Below are 24,113 nucleotides of genomic sequence, written 5' to 3'. Positions count from 1 at the left end.
GCCTTGTTGCCTCGTGTCTTTAACAATCTTGAGGAAGATGGCGCTGTAAGGTAAGTATCTATTTCAATCACTACATGCAAGACTGAGCATCTGAGTCAGTTAAAACCAGACTACTGTCACTGATTTGCTTTTATTTACAAGTAAATAAATACAATTAGTTTTGCAGGGGTTAAATGACAAAGTTAGGGCCCTGTGTTTTGGGCTTTCATGTCACATGATCTAGATTTTAACCTTTATTTTAAGCATTTTCCAGAAATGAGCACCACACCAAAAATGTAAGCAATTCTCTAAGGATGGTGCTGGACCATCTGACCTAGAAAGAAAATGGAACCTTTTGTTAAATCTTTTAAAAATCCAGGGGTGTAGTAATTACATCGATTCGTTTTGCAAACTAGAGTTTCTATTGGACAGGTAGGTACCTCCCCGTTTTATTCCGTTTGGTTCTTATACAGTAAACTATTTATGTAATGAATACACCCCTGGTCATGTGACAAAATTGCGCAAAACACGGGGCCTTAATAGCAAAGCAAAAGACAAGATTGTATAAAATGTCAAGTTCCTTGAGAAGGTAGTTCTCATTGACAGATATGTAACAGGGTCCTAGTAGTCAGAAGCTACAGTTCCTATAGGACTCAGGTCCAGGCCATATTGGAAAAAGAGGTAGGCTTCGCAAGGTGAAGTAAAACAAAGGTGTCGTATCTTACACTTCTAATGGACCAAAGAAAGTTACTCTCTGGTCCCATACACACTACATGCAGAACTTTTAAAACCAATGACACATTAATCATCTTAGAAATGAGTATATGATCTAGGCATACTAGTTTGGTTTAGAGTTTAGCAACTTGTATGAAAATCACAGCAAATGGAGAGCAGCTGCCTTGTGAAAATGATGGTTATTGGTTTCTAACATGAAGAGTTTAAACTACTTTGCAAAAATGAAGTCCCAAAATGACCTGACTAGTACAACACTCTTTGGACTCAACCCGAGACATACTGCATAATGTTCTTTGAATGTAGTTTCTTGCAGTGTGTGTGTTTTTGCATGTTTCTACAACATGTTCTCTTCATACACATGCATCAGATGTTCACACCCACAATTTCATTTTACATCTACCATTCGTGGATAAGGGTGAATAGCCATGGCCTAAATGTTTGTCCATCCGTTTTGCAGCATTGCAGTGGCTGGTTGGTCTGGCTTGTGCTTTGGAGGGTTGCTGCTGCTACTGCTGAGCCTCAAATGCCTGAATATTCTAAGCTAAGGCAGCTCAGTGCCAATGCAGAGCCAGCAAGTTTCATTATATCTTGGTTGAACAATTTCTTGACAGCTGTGAGAAAATGTCCAGTTTGAGAAACTACAATGACATTTTCAGACTGTAGTAATCAATTTTAGACATTAGCTCACATATTTAAATTTCACCAAAATATACCATTTATATCTCACACTGTTCAAGTACTCTCTTCTGCTTTATAAAGCATAAAAGATTTATAAACATTGTATTTCTAACCACCACATCCAGTGTGTCCCTCCTAATCATAATAAATGTTTTGCTAGAAGGTATTAAAATCAGGACGAACATCCCAAGGTGCTGAGCTGACCCACAGTGACTGACAACATGGCCTAACATGTTATTTTTGCTACAGTTGATTATATGGCTGTGTACATATATTTAGCAATCAAAGATATATAATGATGTCCTTCATTTCGGTAAATAGACATGATCATATGACAATGAATGAGAAAATGCACATCATCAATGCCTGACATTACAGCAAATGTTCTCCTTTATATTATAAAGTATGTGTGCCTCTGAAACAGGGAGTTGGATAAAGATGGTGGATATCTTGTCTCCTTTACAGATGTTCACACACACACACACACACACACATAACAACAGGATTCATTAGCGTACCCTGCCACTGCACTCTATACAAGTATAAGTTCAAAGCCTATTCTTGAACTTTCAGAATACTCCTTGACAAAAGATGTAGGCTAAAGCACAGTGCAATAACTAAAATAAGCAGAACTTGTGCTATGAATGTGGAGTATTTATCGCTAGATCACAGTTGATGTGCTTGACAGTTGACACCTGATTGAATCAATCATATACAAATCATGATCTAACCAGGGGCTTTATATGGCCCAGTTTTGGTGCTAAGGCAGTTGGATCAATATCATGGCAACCTTTCCTTGTCGTCGTGGGAAGATGCGCAATCTGTCATCCTGATCTCCCTTGTCAAGGTCCAGACGTCTTGGGCAGATCCTGGTTTTCAGCCAGGTGTAGTTTTTGTCTGGACACAGGTACATTAAGGATCCAACACAGACACGTTAAGGATTTAAGCTAAATATAGATGATTCAAAGCCAGTGTTTTCCCAGGTGAGCCAGCTGAATCCCAGAGATTATGAGACAACTTTTAGAAAAGGATACATTGAGCTGCTGAGTTCCTCCAGCTGAAGGGGAAATGAAGAACATGATCAGATTATGTAGTCCCACGTTGAGGTAATCAGAGTCAAAATTCATTAGACGGAAGCATAGACGTACACAACAATAGCCTACAGAATGTTAGATCAATACTCAACATCATTTCACCACATCAATCATTGTATCACTGTTAGTAAGCCCTAAATAAACCAAAATTATTCAATTAAATTCTTCTAGCTAATCTACACAGTGAAAAGTAATTTCACAGCCCATCTGTTTTGCTGCTACATTATTCTCTGCTGCTATGGCTACAGAGTATTCTTGGCACCCATATCTCTAATGAACTGAAGGGCTTTCACACCACCCTCACACATACCACAGCAATCCCCCCCCAGCACAAATACCACACCACAGGAGTGGATGCTAGAAATCAAACTAACAATTGACACATTTGACATTTTGGGCCGAAGGTCAAATTGTCTCTGGTCTGTCGTTCTCAATGTTTGCTGCCTCTCCACAGCCAACTACTGTGTACCTGGATAGTATGTGAAAAGCATGCATTATTAATTAGCACATCTTTGGACTAGATGTTGTCCAAAAGACAGCAGTGTGCTGGAGGGAAAATATGACTCAAGAGCATCTGCTTAGGATGTAAACAATGTATGGGAATAACCATATTCTGCATATTTAAAAACAGCATGTAAATAACCATTGCACTTGACTACAGTGTGGCTCAATATGACCCTACCCACTGGGCACAGACTTCAGGTCAACGTCTAGTTTTGATGTACATTTGATTGAGTTTTCAACTAACGTGAATTCATTGTGAAATCAACAAAACATGTCACGTCATTGGATTTAGGTTAAACGTTTGTTGAAAAATAGACTAAATTCCCAATGCGTTATTGACTTTTCCCCCCCAAATCCAATCAGTTTCCACGTTGATTCAACGTCATCACATCACATTTTTTGTTGTTGAAATTATGTGTAAACAATGTTGATTCAACCTGTTTTAGCCCAATTGGATTATGTTCTGGGTTAAGGACATAAATGTGGTGAGCTGTGTACTACAGTGTGAGTAAATCATTCATTGAGTACTGTAGAGAGTGTTAAGTTAGGTGCTTACATTGCAGAGCAGGTGCTCCAGGTTGTGGTCAGAGGCACACTTCCTCTTGTCCTCTGACAGCTCCTCCACATGGCTGTCCAGACTGAAGTGTAGCCGTGCAAGCTTCTCCTGCATTTCACGCACATGCTCCAGCTGCTCAAAGGAGCAAACCTTCCCTGAGAGGACACAGCAAGCGTCATTCACACCTTTACATATCTGTCGAAGGGACATAACTTCCTACGTGACCATGGTACTATGGCACAATGTCAAACAAATGGCTGCATTTCCACTGCGTAACTGTGTCTCAGTATTCTCTGGGTGGTCCATAATCATCTTACCAAAAGCCTGCAGTTTTCCGGAGTGGAAGTCATTGAGCAGGTTGAGGAGGCCTCCCTCCATCTCCCTCACATCAGACACATCCGTGAGGAAGGAGTGCTGCAGCGGGGAGGACTGGGCCATCTTACTGGGCCCTGCTGGCTGGGGAGCCCTGGCCTTCTCCTTGTGAGGCCTGGTGAAGACAGACCAGACAACAGGAAATAACAGTAAACAGAACCTTTACATTAATCCAACCTCCAATATACATTTTGTCAATCCAACTCATTTGACTCATTAAAGTAGACATTGTGACTGTTACAAACCTTGTGGTCTTTGGTGGAGCTGCTACGACCACACTGAGCACATCTTTGGACTGTCCTACTGCCCCAATGGACCTCTTGAACTTGCCTCTGTTTTTGGGGGAGGGGGGTTGGGGGAGGCCAAGGGAGAAGGTGGCACTCTTACTGGAGGGTAGGACTGAGAGCTTTCGGGGGTTGACCGGGGGAGGAGGGGGCTGGGGTAGAGACACCTTGGGGCTCCGCTTCTTACGCTTGTCCTCCATGGCTTGTTAGTGTGAAGTCCTCTGGGTAAGATGAGTGGACCCTGCCTGAGCTTCAGGACGTCCTGTAACAACAATAACGGTAGGAAGTCAGGCGCTAGCACTTCCACTCCCTGACAGGACTGGAGAGGGCTTGGAGGATACACAGGGTCTTAGCTAAGGAAATGCATGTTAAGTATAATGCATAACAGTTTCTCCATTGGCTGTAAGCTAGGAACATGTAAAATCATGACTAAGCCGCCAAAGGGAAAGAGTGAACCACCACCCAACAACAGATATTTTACTTGGTAGACCTGCTAAATGTCAAATTGATGGTCTCCTGAGTGGCGCAGTGGTCTAAGGCACTGCATCGCTGTGCCACTAGAGATTCTGGGTTCGAGTCCAGGCTCTGTCGCAGCCGGAGAGACCCATGGGGCGGTGCACAATTTGCCCAGCATCGTCCGGGTTAGGGGAGGGTTTTGCCGGCAGGGCTGTCCATGTCCCATCGCGCAATAGCGACTCCTGTGGCGGGCCGGGCACAGTGCACGCTGACACGGTTACAAGGTGTATGTGTTTCTTCCAGTGCATTGGTGCAGCTGGCTTCGGGTTAAGTGGGCGTGTCAAGAAGCAGTGCGGCTTGGTTGGGTTGTGTTTCGGAGGACGCATGGCTCTCGACCTTTGCCTCTACCGAGTCCGTACGGGTGTTGCAGCCATGAAACAAGACTAACTGCCAATTACACAGCATGAAATTGAGGAGAAAAAGGGGTACAAAAACATATAATAAAGTCAAATTGATGAAATTCTCTCATTTCAAATGGTAGCACTTGCTGTATCTTGAATACTACCAGGCTGCTAAATTGAAGCAACCTCTTATCACCGACACAATATCTTCTGGCAAACAACAAAGGGGTTCACTGCAGGAGGATTCATGGCTGGATGGCTGCAGGGGGTGAATGTACACAACCTAATATTCATTCATCATTTTGACTAGCTTCGTGAATGTTCAAGGTGAACAAAGTCACACATCCAGGTAATACTACAGGCTTATGGGGAAAAACATCAAATGATGAGGATTCATTTTAGAATATCTGTCCCTGTGTAATAAGCCTGTGTGAAACAGTTCCCCTGAGGTATTTTTAGAATGCATCATGTCCTTGTAATTGGTCTGACAACACATTGCCAACAAGTCTTTCAACTGATGTAGCTGAAAACACGTGGACAATCAATCATATTGGCAAAAATGACAGAAGTTATGTTCACAACTTTATATTACTTGGGAGTGATTAGTGAGATCTTGTAGACCTACATTTCACTGTTACCAATACGATTTTTAATTTCAAGAAATCAGATGAATATATATATGTGTGCATCCCACAAACACATTGCTTTACATATATTAAAATATATTTAATTTAATGAAAAAGGTTTTTATCCGATGGCTGCACGGGCAAGAGATAATGACAGTGGATTGGACCAGAGACGTGTTTATTCTAGGACGTTGATGCGCACGGTTCTTCTTTTTATAGCCTAGCCCAAATAGAACATCTCATATCCGGTTGTTGTATTATAATGGTTAATTCATTATTATTTCATACACTGAAAAATGAAAAGGGATACAGAATAGGCTATAGCCATCCTCATCTGAACTTAAATCAATGGACTACTGTGGTCCAAAGATGGCCACTAACCACACAGTCAACTTGATCCACCACTAAGCTGTGCAATAAATCAATCCACTCGCAATAATGTAAACTACAAGAAAAAATGAGCGCATTATATAAAACATATCAATGGCGTATTTGCAGTAAACCATATAAATTACATGAACAAATGCGTCTATCAGAAGACAATAGATCACTTACCGAGTGTATTACGCACGAAAAATCTGTCAAACGAACACCGCGTCCCTTTCCTCTGAAGAATGTTTATCATCTCATACACATCTTCTTCATAACGTTTGATTAATTGAAAAAATAATATGAGTAGTGGACAACAGCCACATAGAAAACGCCAAATAAAATCCCAGACGCGGCAATGGAGCTCACTCACCACTGAGCTATACGTCTTTATCCTGCACTTAAAGGGCCAGACACAACATTTCTTCCACTGGGATATGATCCAATGAGCGGGAACATGCACTATAATTGTCCCATCACAACAAGTCTGAGTGGTCATGCTCATGGATGGAGAGTGCAAGCCAGATCATTTAGGTCCCATGAGCACGTTGTTGAAAGATGCTGAAGTGCATTCAATGCGGCTCTGTCAGGTGGACCTGCTTGCCAAGAAAAAAAGGGTTGTATAGAAGATTCTTTTGTAAGATAGCATTGGAAAAAAACCAATACTTGAGAACAATGCCACCAGCCTGGAGTGGGTTTAGGCCCCTAGTAAAATGTTTTATTTTTCACAAGTTATTAGCAGCTTTAGAGCCATGTCTTCTGCGAATAGGCACATTTTTAAATAATGAGAAACAATATAGCTGTGATATTGACACATTCTAAATGTTAATAAAATACTCTATATCTAATATCTATATTGAAAAAGGAATTATATTGACATTGTTGGTGAAAATAAAGGAATAGAGTTGTAGGTGTGGTAAGGAGCCCTCTAGTGGGAAAGAGAAGACATCAGACAGCAAGGGTCAACAACAGTTCAACCACAAAGAATCATGGGCAGAACCTTTAAAAGGAATACAAAAATATGTTTATTTTTTATTATGGCAGCTCAGAACAATAACAGTGATACAAAATACAGTTGTAGGAAAAATACAAAGCTCTCATGTGTGTTTTCTTGTTCCAAGACAAATTACCAGCAATAACTTACGTCTTTAACTTAATTTCTGGTTGGTTGAGCTATTGGAGTATGAGTGTGCCTTGCCTAAGATTATTCTGTCTCTGAGAAGCTTGAAGAAGGCGTAGTAGTTGCTGAAGAGAATTAAAGCCAAGGATATCGTCTGATGCCACCTTTCTGAGCATATCAACGAGTAGAGCTGGTAGAATATCATCGCACCTTCCAAGATGATGAAGATGTTCAATATTCGTAAGGGCTTGAAGAAAAATTAAAGGATAAAAATAGACAAAAAAAAGAGGAGGCATGTTGTTATTGAACAAACAATGTCCTGGAAGTACAACAAGCCCTTTAGCTTTGGCTGCCTGAGGCGCAAACAAGAACCGTCTTGCAGTTGGTGTTACTCACATAAAAGCGATAGTGGGAGACGTCTGAGGGGACAGCTACATTCTAGTGCCCTATGGTCTTGTATACATTTTTATTGTGTTTGACCAGGACACCCTGGGGCCACATGTACTCTTCCGTCCATCTGTAGGAGGAAAAGAGAGAAGAGGGTTCAAATAGATGTTAAATAGCCAGCTATCAGATGAGCAGAGTTTAGTCTGTCCTTTCTCTTGGAAGCCAAATGGATGCAAATATCTGGGAATACATTTTACCTCAGCCCTTAAGAATCTGTTTAAAGAAAACTACACTCCCCTCAATGGCAAAATTAAAGACCTGATTCGCTGGTCCACTCTCCCTGTGACTACGATTGGATGGGTTAACATAGTGAGGATGAACAAATGTTCTTTCCAGACTTCATCGTCTCATTCAAATGAATTCCTGTATTTGCCCCCAACTGTATGCAGGTGCATGATGCCCCTGAATATACAACAAGTAACAGGGCCGTTTCTAGCTTTTTGGGGGCCCTAAGCGAGAGTGGTTGGGGGGCAAAACATTTTAGTGGCCCTCTTGGCAGCGTAGAGAAAATGTTACAGTTGTAAAGCTAATTTCCTGAAGTTCAAATCATTTTGCCAAGGGATGGAGAAAACATTCAGCAGCTTTTAAGGCTAATTTCCTGCTATTCTACACATTTTGCCATGACTTTTGCCATTTTCATATGATATCTGAGTGAATAACAAAATCAATGGGGGCCCCCGCGACATCAGGGCCCCTGATTCTGCCACGATAACTACAAGGGTTAGATTGCTGGCTAGACTAACTTACCTAGAAACATATAACATGTTAGATGAAATGGGCTAATTGAGTGACTGACCTAAAAAGATAAAAACTGCTGATGCACTACCAAATTTTGAAATTACACATGTTTTTTTCTACTATACTAACAGTACGTTTAAACCAACTGATTTCCTAATTTGTTTTGTTTTTTGGTTGGGAGGCCCCTGGGGGCCGCGGGGCCCTAAGCGGACACTTATGAGTAACAACAATATTAAAAACAATGTTATTACTAAAGTAATTACAGAATTCTAATCCCTCCCAAACCCTCAGTGATATCATCAGTGCTTCTCAGGCCATGATGCCTCCTCACTAGTAGTACTTACATGTGCTGCAGGACGTTGGAACAGAGAGAAGGGTCCACTTTGTGCCAGCTGCCCAGGTGTGCTGCAGCCTTGTGGAGCAGGTCACAGTAGCGTGGGGGCAGCAGGTGCCTCATGAGGATGACTGAGGTACTGACAGACACCAGGATGAAGAGCTCACAGGACCAACGCTTGTCCACGCATTGTGTGCTCTGCAGAGGACCAGCACACAACCAGAATAAGCAGCCAGAAAAACACAGCGCCCTCAGAGACACATTGCAACTGCAGGCATCAAGCAATGTATCTATTCTTGATTATGTTGACAAACCTAATTGGCGATATATAACAATGCTGCACTACGGTGCAAAAAAACAAAAAAGGGAGATCTGACGGTAGACCCTCCTTTCTCAAATCTCAGTAGTTAGTACGTCACAACACATAACATAAGGCTGGGAAGTCACTTATTAGTTACTCACCTTAACAAACCATACAGGTACGAAGGCCACGTAGTAGGCACTGAACATGGAGCTGACCAGCACCTCCCTCATCCTCCAGTTGAAGTCCATCTTCAGGTACTCCACCTCTTTGCGGTTGAGGTCTGGGGAGAGGCAGCAGGCGCGTGTGGGCATGGCCTGGACCCCGTACAGCTGGCTGGTGTGCTGCTTCCACGTCTCGTTCAGAGCCGTCATGTAGTCACGGCGGCGCCCCACGCTGCCCAGCTCCTTCGACCCGATGTTAGTGATGGGCGAGAGTGGCCCCACTCAGTAGCAGTTTAACCGGAAAAAGGGAATGTACATCCCGAACCTGTGGAAACAGGGGATTGCAGAACTTTCAGGTTACAACGTATTCCAAACTGACATGGCTATCTTTCAGGCTATTCAGGTCATTTGAATCCTAATCGACACTGATGACCGACTTGAGCTGTATGGAGAGCATCACGTTACTCTGAGACACTGGAGGTGTTCAGAGTCGTTGAACTTGACAAGGGCTCTGATCCCTAGTGAAGGTTGATACTAGTGAGTGTTGTTGGGCAGTGAATAAGTCTAAAATGAATGGCACCCTCAAATAAAAAAATGAGCAGAAATGACAAAATCGAATAAATATAATCCAAAAAATATATATAAATATATAAAATAAATCAAACAAATATTGAGTTACAATCTATGCAGAACATTAAAAAATATATATAATTTAACAACTAATAAAATTGCTCAGAGAAAGACATTTTGTTTAACAATACAAAATTGTCACCCATAAAGACTCCACCATAATTTGCAAATAAATTCATTAAAAATCCTACAATGTGATTTTCTGGACGCCTTGAGAGGCATTGAGAGAGAAAAGGGGGGCAGACAGGAATGACATTTGTTGTTATATGACAATAAGGTATTAGGGACAGAAAAAGAACCAAGTGGGTTTGAGAAAAAACAAACAGAATGGTGCCAAAAAAACATTAAATTGAGAAATATCACAGAATAACACTTGCATGAGTAAAAGTGTTGCAAATTGCTGTATTGTTTATAACAAATCTATATTATCAAAACTAGCTAAATGTGAATTCCTACCTCTTTTACAATCGCTGCAATCAGCCTGCGAGCCAGTATGATGACTGAATAGAGGTAGAAGTTCTGCATCAGACAAAACTTCATATTACTTACTGAAAACTAAGTTAGCATGCCATGAGAAGTGAAATCATTTATAACAGTATAGTGACAACATTTGGAAAGGAATCACTTTCAGGATGTAGTTAATCAAATTTGTCAGATGTCAAAGTACAAAGAATGGACACTGCCAATATGCACATCCGGTCCTCCATAAACGGGACATTGTCAATCATTTATCAAATCTGTAGTGACATTATGTCCACCTAATATGGTCAGATACAAACAAACCCTCACACAATGGTTGTGGGAGCATATTTGGGATTTTGCCTACATTTATAATAGAGACATTTCTTGGTTTAAGTCATGTTTCAGTGTTTGGTACAATACATTGCTCCAGTTCTCTTGCTTTTTTTGTTATGGGATACTATCTAAGAGATCATGCAGCGACTCATGTCCACTATTTGGGCTTGTGGGTTTTGTTTACATTCTAGAAGGCTAGTTGTAATTGTCACTTTTCATCAGATGTAGTTTATCTGTGGAGCCATACGGTTATCTGACAATGTTCTCATTTTTGTTATCCCTGTGGAAATAATTGCACTTACCTGAAGATACTAGAGCTGGGAATTGCATAAATTGAATTGAATAAATTTAAAAAAATACAGAAATACTTTATTTACATAAGTATTCAGACCCATTGCTACGAGACTCGAAATTGAGCTAAGGGGCATCCTGTTTCCATTGATCATCATTGAGATGATCTGGTACGGCTGATTAGCTGTCCTAAGTAAAGCTCATTTACGTGGGAGCATTCTACTACCCTCTTCAAACCATTATATTCATCACCCCACTGGGAACCACTGACACGGCTGGCTAGCCTATCTTCAAAGAATCAGCTTCAGGAGCGAACGGAAAGTAGAATAAACTCTAGTTCTGTCCAGGACTACACGACAAGTCAACGGATACCAGACAACAACAGTAGAACACAGGTGGGGACCTTTTTGGACAATCAGAGCATTACAAGAGTGCAGCGGAAAGACCCAACCAAACCCCTTTCCAAGAAGGCTTGGTTCCGACAGAGATACACGGCAAACCAAGGCATTCACGCGTAAATACATTCATGATTTCTTACTCCAAAACGGGCAGCGGTGTGCAAAGTATATGATTATTGTGAGAGTAGTTTCTAAATGTACCAAAGTATTATGTCTCTGTCCCTCTCTCGCCCTACATGTCTTTTTGTAACAAGCCGCCATATTGTGCCAGTCCGCTAGGTATTAAGTAGGGATGCACGATATATCGGTAAGCATATTGGAATCGGCCGATCTTAGCTAAAAATGCCAACATCTGCCCGATGTCTAGTTTAAAGCCGATGTCAAAGCTGACGTTCATACCTATATAACGTAGATGACACCACATAAAATAGTGCTACACACCATTCCTAACCTAGCCTACAATGTCTGCTGTGTGGATCTATTTTGAAGTTTCAAAGGAAGATACCAAAAAGGCCGTATGCAATGTTTGTGCTGCTATTATTTCCCGAGGGGAGAAAGTGAAATCGTTCAATACCAGAAACCTAATTACTCATTTGAAAGAGCATCATCCCCAGACGTTCAGCAACTACTTAGAACAAAAGCAGAAAAAAACTAAGCGCACTTGAACACCTAAACAGGTTCAAGTCGAGCAGTCATTTGAAAGAGTAAGAAAATGTCAACGAGACAACTCAAAGGTGAAATCCATAAAAACGACAAGATAATGGAATTCATTGCCCTTGACAATCAACCGTTCTGTCGTGGATGATGTTGGCTTTTGCCGACTGGTCAAGCACCTCGAGCCCCGGTACACACTACCAAGTAGGCGCTATTTTTCAGATGTTGCCCTACCAGAGGTACACCGTATTGTTGAAATTAACATCTGTGAGCTACTTTCTATAGGTGTCACTGCTATTAGCTTCACGACTGAATATTTGAACCAACAATTTACGACGTTTGGAATGAGACTAACGTGAGGAAAGTAAATAATTAATTAATTCGAAGACTAATTGATCAGATAAAATATCTGAAAAGCTGTTCCGGACGACTGTGACCACGTTCTCTGCAGTCGATGTGGCTAAGACCTTAAAACAGACCACAACTTCTACCCGCTAGCCATAAGACTCCTGAACATCTATTCAAATGTCTACCCAGACTATTTGCATTGCCACCCCTCCCCCCACGATGCCGCTACTCTGTTATTATCTATGCATAATCACTTTAATAACTACCTACATGTACATATTACCTCGACTAACCGATGTCCTCGCACATTGACTCTGTACCGGTACCCCCCGTATATAGCCTTGCTATTGTTATTTTAGTGCTGCTCTTTAATCATGTTACTTTTATTTCTTCTTTTTTTTAAACTGAATTGTTGGTTATGGGCTTGTAAGTAAGCCTTTCACTAAGGTCTACACCTGTTGTATTCGGTGTATGTGACCAAATTTGATTTGATATCCTGGTTAAGAATGAAACGACTGAACAACGAAAGACCACAGCAGGCAAGTGAAAGAAATAGCTTTTCATTATGTCTTACTGGTAATGGGGACATACGTAAATACCAACAAAACAACATTTTGGTCAGTGTGTGTGTTTATTTCAACTATACTAGAATGCTCAAAAGGTCACTAAAATTTTAAATATCGGGATCAGGTTTTTTGGCAAGTTAAATGTTGGATATCAGTATCAGCCAAAAATGTCATATCGGTGCAACCCTAGTATTAGGTGTGTATGTTTATCCTGTGTTATCATTTAGCTAGCTAGTAAATAAATAATTAAACCAATTTGTGTAGTACTGAATCATAAGTAAGGCTGGGGTTTTTGCAGATGCAAGGAGGTTACGACTGTTCAGAATGATGATATGATACAAGGTTATGATAAATACATTGACTGTTTTGTGGATGAGATAGGTAAAGACCTTTAGAGTTTAATTCGGGAGATGGTAACTCTAAACAACCACTCTCGTGGTGCCCCAAAATGAAAGTAAAGAGCAGAGCTTGAGCTCAACAGAGCTCCAGAGTTCCCCTTTGGAGATGGTTGTCTTTCTGGAAGGTTCTCCCATCTCTGCAGCACTCCACCAATGAGGATTTCATGGTAGAGCGGCCAAACGGATGCCACTCCTCAATGAAAAGCACACAACAGCCAGCTTGGAGTCTGCCAAAAGGCACCTAAAGGACTCTGACCATGAGAAACAAGAATCTCTGGTCTGATGAAAGCAAGATTGAACTCTTTGGCCTGAATGCCAAGCGTCACATTTGGAGGAAATCTGCCACCATCCCCAAGGAGAAGCATGGTGGTGGCAGCATAATGCTGTGGGGATGTTTTTCAGTAGCAATGACTGGGAGAGTATTCGGGATCGAGGGAAGAATGAACGCTGCAAAGTACAGAGCGATTGATGAAAACCTGCTCCAGCGCGCTCAGGACCTCAGACTGGGGGGCTGAAATGTCACCTTAGAACAGGACAATGACCGTAAGCACACAACCAAGACAACGCAGGAGGGGCTTTGGGATAATTCTCTGAATGTCCTTGAGTGGCCCAGCAAGAGGCCGGATTTGAACCCGATCGAACATCTCTGGGGGGGACCTGAAAATAGCTGAGCAGCGACGCTCCCCATCCAACCTGACAGCTCGAGAGAATCTGCAGAGAAGAATGGGAAAAACTCACCAAATAGATGTGTGCCAAGCTTGATGGGTCAAACCCAAGAAGACTTGAGGATGTAATCATTGCCAAAGGTGCTTCAACAAAGTACTGAGTAAAGGATCTGAATGCTTATGTGATAGTTTATTTTTATAAATCAGCAAACATTTCTAAAAAATAAAAATAAAAAGTTTTTGCTTTAATATTGTGTGTAGATTGATGATGTAACGGTTTTCTTCTATCTCCTCCTCGGAAGAGGAGGTGTAGCAAGGATCGGACCAAAATGCAGCGTGTATATTACGATCCATGTTTTAATAAACAAACGTAACACGAATCTAAATACAATTACTACAAAAAACAATAAACGTAATGAAAACCGAAACAGCCTATACTGGTGTAACCTAACCTAGACAGGAACAAGGACATCAAGACACTAAGGACAATCACCCACAATACAACCAAAGAATATGGCTGCCTAAATATGGTTCCCAATCAGAGACAACGATAAACACCTGCCTCTGATTGAGAACCACTTCAGACAGCCATAGACTCTCCTAGAACACCCCACTAAGCTACAATCCCACTAACATACACACCAAAACCCCAAGACAAAACACACCACAATACAAAAACTCCATGCCACACCCTGGCCTGACCCAATACCTGAAGAAAAACACAAAATACTTAGACCAGGGCGTGACAGATGAGGGAAAAAAGATTTAATACATTTCAGAATACAGCTGTAACGTAGCAAAAATGTCAAAGGGTCTGAATACTTTCTAAATGCAATATTATACACTGCTCAAAAAAATAAAGGGAACACTAAAATAACACATCCTAGATCTGAATGAATGAAATATTCTTATTAAATACTTTTTTCTTTACATAGTTGAATGTGCTGACAAAAAAAATCACACAAATTATCAATGGAAATCAAATTTATCAACCCATGGAGGTCTGGATTTGGAGTCACACTCAAAATTAAAGTGGAAAAACACACAACAGGCTGATCCAACATTGATGTAATGTCCTTAAAACAAGTATAAATGAGGCTCAGCAGTGTGTGTGGCCTCCACGTGCCTGTATGACCTCCCTACAACGCCTGGGCATGCTCCTGATGAGGTGGCGGATGGTCTCCTGAGGGATCTCCTCCCAGACCTGGACTAAAGCATCAGCCAACTCCTGGACAGTCTGTGGTGCAACGTGGCGTTGGTGGATGGAGCGAGACATGATGTCCCAGATGTGCTCAATTGGATTCAGGTCTGGGGAACGGGCGGGCATCAATAGCATCAATGCCTTCGTCTTGCAGGAACTGCTGATACACTCCAGCCACATTGTCTTGCATTAGGAGGGACCCAGGGCCAACCGCACCAGCATATGGTCTCACAAGGGGTCTGAGGATCTCATCTCGGTACCTAATGGCAGTCAGGCTACCTCTGGCGAGCACATGGAGGGCTGTGCTGCCCCCCAAAGAAATGCCACCCCACACCATGACTGACCCACTGCCAAACTGGTCATGCTGGAGGATGTTACAGGCAGCAGAACGTTCTCCACGGCGTCTCCAGACTCTGTCACATGTGCTCAGTGTGAACCTGCTTTCATCTGTGAAGAGCACAGGGCGCCAGTGCCGAATTTGCCAATCTTGGTGTTCTCTGGCAAATGCCAAACGTCCTGCACGGTGTTGGGCTGTAAGCACAACCCCCACCTGTGGACGTCGGGCCATCATACCACCCTCATGGAGTCGGTTTCTGACCATTTGAGCAGACACATGTACATTTGTGGCCTGCTGGATGTCATTTTGCAGGGCTCTGACAGTGCTCCTCCTGCTCCTCCTTGCACAAAGGCAGAGGTAGCGGTCCTGCTGCTGGGTTGTTGCCCTCCTACGGCCTCCTCCACGTCTCCTGATGTACTGGCCTGTCTCCTGGTAGCGCCTCCATGCTCTGGACACTACGCTGACAGACACAGCAAACCTTCTTGCCACAGCAAACCTTCTTCCACCTGTTGTCTATTCCATCTGCACAACAGCATGTGAAATGTATTGTCAATCAGTGTTGCTTCCTAAGTGAACAGTTTGATTTCACAGAAGCGTGATTGACTTGGAGTTACATTGTGTTGTTTAAGTGTTCCCTTTATTTTTTTGAGCAGTGTATATTGCTGGGGTAGCCATGCTGGTAAAGTAGGTGTGTCCAAAGTTTTGACTGGTACTGTGTGTGTGTGTGTGTGTATATATATATTTTAACTCAGCAAAAAAAGAAACGTCCCTTTTTCAAGACCCTGTCTTTCAAAGATAATTCGTAAAAATCCAAATAACGTCACAGATCTTCATTGTAAAGGGTTTAAACACCGTTTCCCATGCTTGATCAATGAACCATAAACAATTAATGAACATGCACCTGTTGAACGGTCGTTAAGACACTAACAGCTTACAGACGGTAGACAATTCAGGTCACAGTTATGAAAACTTATAGGACACTAAAGAGGCGTTTCTGACTCTGAAAAACACCAAAAGAAAGATGCCCAGGATCCCTGCTCATCTGCGTGAACGTGCCTTAGGCATGCTATAAGGAGGCATGAGGACTACAGATGTGGCCAGGGAAATAAATTGCAATGTCCGTACTTTGAGACGCCTAAGACAGCGCTACAGGGAGACAGGACGGACAGCTGATCATCCTCGCAGTGGCAGACCACGTGTAACAACACCTGCACAGGATCGGTACATCTTACCTGCAGGACAAGTACAGGATGGCAACAACGGCCCGAGTTACACCAGGAACACACAATCCCTCCATTAGTGCTCAGACTTTCCACAATAGGCTGAGAGAGGCTGGACTGAGGGCTTGTAGGCCTGTTGTAAGGCAGGTCCTCACAAGACATCCCCGGCAACAACGTTGCCTATGGGCACAAACCCACGGTCGCTAGACCAGACAGGACTGGCAAAAAGTGCTCTTCACTGATGAGTCGTGGTTTTTCTCTCACCAGGGATGATGGTCGGATTCGCGTTTATCGTCAAAGGAATGAGCATTACACTGAGGCCTGTACTCTGGAGCGATTTGGAGGTGGAGGGTAAGTGGTCTGGGGCGGTGTGTCACAGCATCATCGGACTGAGCTTGTTGTTATTGCAGGCAATCTCAATGCTGAGCGTTACAGGGAAGACATCCTCCTCCCTCATGTGGTACTCTTCCTGCAGGCTCATCCTGACATGACCCTCCAGCCATACTGCTCGTTCTGTGCATGATTTCCTGCAAGACAGGAATGTCAGTGTTCTGCCATGGCAAGCGAAGAGCCCGGATCTCAATCCCATTGAGCATGTCTGGGACCTATTGGATCGGAGGGTGAGGGCTAGGGCCATTCCACCCAGAAATATCCAGGAACTTGCAGGTGCCTTGGTGGAAGAGTGGGGTAACATCTCACAGCAAGAACTGGCAAATCTGGTGCAGTCCATGAGGAGATACACTGCAGTACTTAATACAGCTGGTGGCCACACCAGATACTGACTGTTACTTTGATTTTGACCCTCCCTTTGTTCAGGGACACATTATTCCATTTATCTTAGTCACATGCCTGTGGAACTTGTTCAGTTTACATCTGTTGTTGAACCTTGTTATGTTCATACAAATATTTACATGTTAAGTTTGCTGAAAATAAAAGCAATTGACAGCGAGAGGACGTTTCTTTTTTTGCTGAGTTTACACACACACACACACACACAACCAGTCAAAAGTTTGGACACACCTACTTAACCAGCATGGAAACCACAGCAATACGCCATCCCATCTTGTATGCGCTTAGTGGGACTACCATTTGTTTTTCAACTGGACAATGACCCAACACACCTCCAGGTTGGGTAAGGGTTAGACTTAGGAGACTGATGAAGTGGCCTCAACAATCACCCTTCCTCAACCCAATTGAGATGGTTTGGGATGAGTTGGACCGCAAAGTGAAGGAAAAGCAGCCAACTAGTGCTCAGCATGTGTGTAAACTCCTTCAAGACTGTTGGAAAAGCATTCCAGGTAAAGCTGGTTGAGAGCATGCCAAGTGTGTAAAGCTGTCGTCAAGGCAAAGGATAGCTAATTTGAAGAACCTCAAATATAAACTTACATATTTTGATTTGTTTAACACTTTTTTGGTTATTACATGATTCCATGTGTGTTATATCATAGTTTGTCTTCACTATTATTATATTATGTAGAATATAGTACAAATAAAGAAAAACCCTTGAATGAGTAGGTGTGTCCAAACTTTTGACTAGTATTGTGCGTGTGTATGCATGTATATCTATCCAGTGGTCGCCAACCAGTTGATCACGATCGACTGATCGATCTTCAAAACATTCCTAGTCTATTTCCGAAATGTTTGTAGAAAAGCCAACGATAGACATAATTGCTTCCACTCTTTTTTTTCGTGTTGCGCTGTTGGCGGTAGGTACACTTGATTCAGAAGCCCTGCGAACCGGTTGGCAAAGTGTTCCAATTTTTAACCATTTCATTTGTCTGAAAGGACAGACTCCGCCTACCCGGCAGACCGGGAGGTCTGTGGCTAAATAGAGTGCGCCTACTGCGCTGGCCAATCGGATAGCTCAAATCATCGTGCCTACAGCGTCCACAACCACAGCAAATGTAATACTAACCTATGTGAGTTTTAAAACCATGACCAGTGAGACTGTCAAATAATACAGAAGAGAGTTCATGTAAGTTTTTATTCAACACTATTACAAAACATGCTTCTCCCTACTTCCACTGCAATGAATGAGTAGCCAAGTGTCAATATCCTGCATTTGTATTATTCTTAGCTGCTCATCATGTCTTTCAATATTGAGAAATATTTCACTTTCTCTGGTCATAGGCACAATATGGATTTGTGCATGAGGCAGATGCGGTGCGACTAGAGTTTTGCCAGTCAGGTGGAAGATGGTGTCCCCCCTCTCTCTCGTCAGTCTCACCGGAGGAAAGGAAGGAGAGAGTAGGGACCGTAAGAGTAGGACCCTCTGCTGCTCTCTCCGCCGCTGAGACTAATGTTGTGTTCAAAACAACTGGGAACTCGGAAATCTACAACTTCAGTGCGTTCAAGACAACTGGGAACGCCGACAAAAAGTAGATCCAGCTGGGAAGAATATCTTTGAACGGTCATCCAAAACGGAAACTTGAAAGCAGCATGACCATCAGATGTAGACCATCAGTCCAGTAAAATAAAAAGGCAAATTATGCTCAGCTGTCCCTCGCAAGTGCTACAATAAACAAAAAAATGTGTTTTTTTTAATCAAAGCTTTGAAATATAATATGGTCTGAGAAGAACAATACTGGCAAGCCAGACATAGCCAATATACTGTCACAATGTATTAGGCATACTGCACAACCCTCATTCCTACAGAACAGTTTTAGGTTAATGTTATTTTTTAAAATTTATTCTGAGCGGTAGATCTCAGCTTGCTTTTTGACTGCGAAAGTAATCTTGACTCAGAAACGGTTGGTGACCACTGCTGTACATACTGGAAACCTCTGGAATAAAGTATATTTTGTTTTTTACTCTTTATGTCGGAGTTTGTGGTCGTTAACTAGAGTGAGTGATGTGCATTTACCATACAGTCTGCAACCTAAGCTATCGCTGACCCTACAATGGTAATGAAGTCACCACACACAATCAAACAAACCAATCATCTCCCAAAGTCAGCCATGAACCCTAAAAGCCAAATTAGACAGACAACAAACAGCACCAAAATCACAGAACATCATCAGTCAGTGAGAGTGGGTGAACTCACCAGCGAGGTGAGTCTTGTAGATGTTGACATAGTGGACAAAGAGGGCACTGAGGTGGCAGAAGAACAAGTGCAGCTTGAACAGAACGTTTTGTGTCCATGGATAACTCTGGGATCTTACAGTGCTTCACAGGAACCACGGTCTGGGCTGCCAACGGGGGACTGGATAGGCTCGTACCCGAGCCAATCCTAACGGTACAACACACAGGGCTTTCAAAACAAAAGATTACTTTGTGTTACTACAGGTTGATATCTAAAGACTATAGCTTATTACTATTCTCACTCTCCACAACAGCAGGACTGTGGTATGGGCCTACACTCTATGCAAAAAAAACAGCTGTCTATAATCAAGGAATAAAGAAACACTCTTACAACATGTCACAGTGTTCTATGTAGTACACAGTCAACCCATACGATCCCAATATCCCCTCACCTTGTCCGAGAGCAAACACCTGTGACTGGGGAGCTGGTAGAGTGGTTGTCATTGCTGACCGAGCCTGGCTCACTGTTTATTGGAGACCTGCAGTAAGCAGTGCGGTTGACCCCTCTCTGTCCACCTGCCATCGCAGACACCCCCACGTTTCTCTTCGTCTTGTATATTTGTGTGTCTGAGCGCTACTCTTTCTTTAAACTGATCAAACTGTAGGAAATCACCCTGGTGATTAGAAAAGTTGGTTCATTTTCTTATTTCTATAGGCATCACCGCTCAAAAGAAATATGGTCATTTAGCAATGCTATGATATACTGCAGCCCGGTGATGTCATGGACAGTAGTCAATTTAAGATTGGGCACTTTACATTTCAACCATAAAGGTTATTTTTCATTTACAATACTCAAATCAAAGATCATGTTTATAAGGCATATTAAGCGAAACATTGACAGATGAAAGAGTGATTTGCTATTTATCCACCCGATAATAACTGGCCTGAGTACAATTTGAACAAACATACTGCAAGTCTAGAAATATCTGCTAACCGATGCCTCAGCACAAGGTCCACCTGTGTAATGATCATGCTGTTTAATCAGTTTCTTGATATGCCACACCTGTCAGGCAAAGAAGGAACCACATTTACTCATGAGGCGAGACCAACATATTTTCCGGGAACCGACATACAAAACCGAGTTTCATCAATGATGCGACAGGTCATACATATATTACACAAGTACCATGCATCTTATCGTAACGTGCACTAGATAAAAACGCGTCTTTCCGCCAAACCAGTCTTTCCGGCAAGACAGTAAAAATGCATGCTCGACAAAATACCAAAGACTGCGGCCTACCATATAAACAGACAGCATAATGGCTAGCTATTAGCTAGCTAACGTTACCCAAATCATACAAAATGTAAGCTTACCGAGGTTTGGACAGGGATTTTATCTCAAATGCGGTTGCAGTATATGAAGTAGCAGGTTACACAACACAAACTTTCTGAGCATTTGTTGAGAAAAATGCACGTTCCCCATTATAATAAACGAAGTTGATCATTGTGTTGAGGTACTACAGATGTGTGATAGCATGGGGACGTGATGAGGACATCGTGACATGTGGGAGAGGAGTGTTTCTTTGAAGAGACATCATGCAATACCAAATATGTGTATAACTAAACCAAAATAGACCACAGCCTGCCGTTTCCAATGGGAACAGATGCGTCATGGTGGGTAGAACAAGCAAATAGATGGGCAGAGCCAAGCACGAGCTAGCGAGGTCCTATTGGCTCGTTCTAGCAGACATTTGCATATTTCCGGTAGGAAACGGATACTATGTGAAGTACACTTGTGCAATAACTCAATTCGCCTTTGTACTCCTTTTAAACGGATTTTTTTTTAAACTCTGGCAAAGTGTAAAATCTACTAAATCTAGTCCACTCTGTTCATAACAGATTACATCTTTGGGAATAGAAAACTGTATTGAGAGTAAATGTTTCATCGATGAGAATATGTTCAGAATGTAGGCCAAAATCAAAATTTTCCCCCATCTTCTCCCACTGGCCGGCGGCTGAGCTTCCTCTCCACTACCAAATTTGGTAGTTTAGTGGAAACGCCAAGCGGATGCTTCATATTTATAAATCCAGTTAATTATATCTCGTCGTTCTGTGGTAATACTGTATTTACATATTACGTCCTAATTTTAATTTGGAGATTCACGAGTTAACAATTTTACCATAATACAACAAGCGTTGACCTTACCGTGAAATGCTTACTTACAAGCCCTTAACCAACAGTGCAGTTCAAAGAGTTAAGAAAATATTTACCAAATAAACTAAAGGCTATATACCGAGTCAGTGTGCGGGGATATAGGTTAGAGGTAATTTCTACATGTAGGTAGGGATGAAGTGACTGCATAAACCGCGAGTAAGCAGACCTATATAAAACAAATCAGTCTATAAACTTCACATTGCTTTGCTGTTATGATCAGATCAACATAAGTAGGCCTAGTATACATTGTTCAATGTATGAATTCATTGACTGTACTTTTGCATAGATCTGCATCTCACGCGCATCAACCTATAGATGTTCAAGCGTTCCTGCATCCTCTCATTAATAACTGGTAAGACAGGACAAGTGAATGCAATGTGGTGGATGGCTCCTGGGAATTTATTTTCACCTGTCCAGTTCTTTGACAGCTATTCAAATAGTGGTTTATAGATATGTTGTATTTCTTTTCCCACCTATAAGTGTCAGCATTTAGTTGGTCTGGGGATTGGATACATACCAGTTTCCCTAATTTGTATCTATGGTAATGGTTAAGATTTACATACAAGTGCATCATGTGAATGATGAATCCAGATAAATCCTCAACTTTTAGTTTGAAATATCTACTCAAATCTAATCAGCAGCATGTCCCTTAGAGCCATTTCTAACTATTTTTAGGTTGTCAACTTGAACCCAAATAATCAGTGGGAACAGCAACATTTTGTTTCTGACCATGACCCTCAGGAAATCAAATAACTGATGTCTCGATCCAATCTGACAATGACATTGTGCATTGCTTGCCGTTTGAGGTCACAGGGGTAATAGTAAAATTTGAGAATTGATGACAACCTTGGAGACAGAACAGCATATGCATTTGGAAGGTTGGCCTCAGATTAAATTATATGTACATATTTTAATTCCTTTCAAAAGGTCACAGATGATTCCCCACTGTTTATTTCCATCCTGCTGAAGTGCCCTCTGGTTCAGCCCTCTAAGGGACTGCTCAGCCCAATGACAACAGGAGCTTTTCTCAGTGTCAGATAACATACAGCCTGCCAACAATGGATGAACCATCTGTTAGTGCATATATTCTGATAATGTTGATAGATTTTAAATCAGATCACCCTAAAATCGTCTGATATGTAAAACAGACCACAGCACCTGGCTCAATCTTATAAATTCTAGCGCAGGGATCATCTAGTCGTGGGCCAATTTTTTTCCTTGAGTGGATGGTCAGGGGGCCGAAACATAATTACAAATTATTTGTTGACTGCAAGAAGCCCAAACATGTATAACATTACTAAAATTTCAAAATATTGCCTACATTTGTATATGATCACAAATCTTGCGTGAATACTTCGGCACAGATCTCCAAAATTGTAATCACTAGGCACTGATTTGCTGCTGTTTCAGTCTAGCGACCTCTCCGTATTTTCCAGCTGCTAAGAGCATTGTCTCAGCAACCTGTCTCGACTGCAGTGGTTTAAAGTACTTAGGTAGTACTTTAAAGAATATTTACTTAGGTCATTTTGGGGGGGGTATCTACTTTACCATTTATACTTGACAACTTTAACTTGACCACATTCCTAAAGAAAATGTAATTTTACTACATATAATTTTCCATTATCCAAAAGTACACTACATTTTGAATGCTTAGCAGGACAGGAAAAGGATCCAATTCATGCGCATATCAAAAGAACATCCCTGGTCATCCCATCTGCCTGTGATCTGGCGGACTTACTAAACACACATGCGTCATTAGTATGCGTGTTGCACTGTGCCCCTGCCTTTCAGAAATTAAACAAATGGGATCTGATTTGCTTAATAAGGAACATAAAATGATTTGCAGTTTTACTTGATACTTACGTAGATTTAAAACAAATACTTTTACTCAAGTAGTACTTTACTGGGTGACTCATGGTACTTCTTCCACCACTACTCGACTAAAATGCTCCATTGAGTTCAACAACTTCACTAGATGCTGCATTGAGCATTCACTTGTTGCTACCCGTTTGTCCCAACTAAAGGGTCGCTGCTCCAGTAAACTAATGTCTTAAAATCACATTCCTTTATCCTTCTCCCCTTTGTCAATATTATGCCGATCACCTTACTCCTTACAGAATGGGGCCAGACATCACTACCCAGATTCCCCACAGTGGACAGAAAATAAGAGCGCGAGAAACCGAGCAGAGCAACCACTCACAACGCTGCCATTCCAG

General features: G+C 42.0%; 1 protein-coding gene and 1 pseudogene across 1 annotated transcript; both read right to left on the bottom strand.

Moving 5' to 3' along the window:
* Positions 1 to 114: 114 nt before the first annotated feature.
* Positions 115 to 6,440, bottom strand: ccdc28b (coiled-coil domain containing 28B). The gene is made up of 6 exons (XM_029675279.2): positions 6,241 to 6,440; positions 4,164 to 4,464; positions 3,864 to 4,033; positions 3,547 to 3,701; positions 2,427 to 2,449; positions 115 to 2,289 (listed from the first exon to the last, which is right to left on the bottom strand). The coding sequence occupies exons 2-6, from the start codon at positions 4,400 to 4,402 to the stop codon at positions 2,235 to 2,237; spliced, it is 642 nt and encodes a 213-aa protein (XP_029531139.1). The 5' UTR covers positions 4,403 to 4,464; positions 6,241 to 6,440; the 3' UTR covers positions 115 to 2,234.
* Positions 6,441 to 7,055: 615 nt separating this feature from the next.
* LOC115138435 (transmembrane protein 39B-like) lies at positions 7,056 to 21,049 on the bottom strand (annotated as a pseudogene).
* Between the last annotated feature and the right edge of the window lie 3,064 nt (positions 21,050 to 24,113).

This window comes from Oncorhynchus nerka, linkage group LG12 (assembly GCF_034236695.1).
Source record: "Oncorhynchus nerka isolate Pitt River linkage group LG12, Oner_Uvic_2.0, whole genome shotgun sequence".
Taxonomy (NCBI): Eukaryota; Metazoa; Chordata; class Actinopteri; order Salmoniformes; family Salmonidae; genus Oncorhynchus; species Oncorhynchus nerka.
This window is presented reverse-complemented; position numbering and strand designations above follow the sequence as displayed.

Coding starts and splice junctions, on each gene's coding strand:
- ccdc28b (XM_029675279.2), bottom strand. CDS start 4,402: ATGGAGGACAAGCGTAAGAAGCGGAGCCCCAAGGTGTCTCTACCCCAG. Junction 4,034..4,163: donor GCTCCACCAAAGACCACAAG/GTTTGTAACAGT, acceptor TGTCTTCACCAG/GCCTCACAAGGAGAAGGCCA. Junction 2,290..2,426: donor GAGGAACTCAGCAGCTCAAT/GTATCCTTTTCT, acceptor ACCTGTGTCCAG/ACAAAAACTACACCTGGCTG.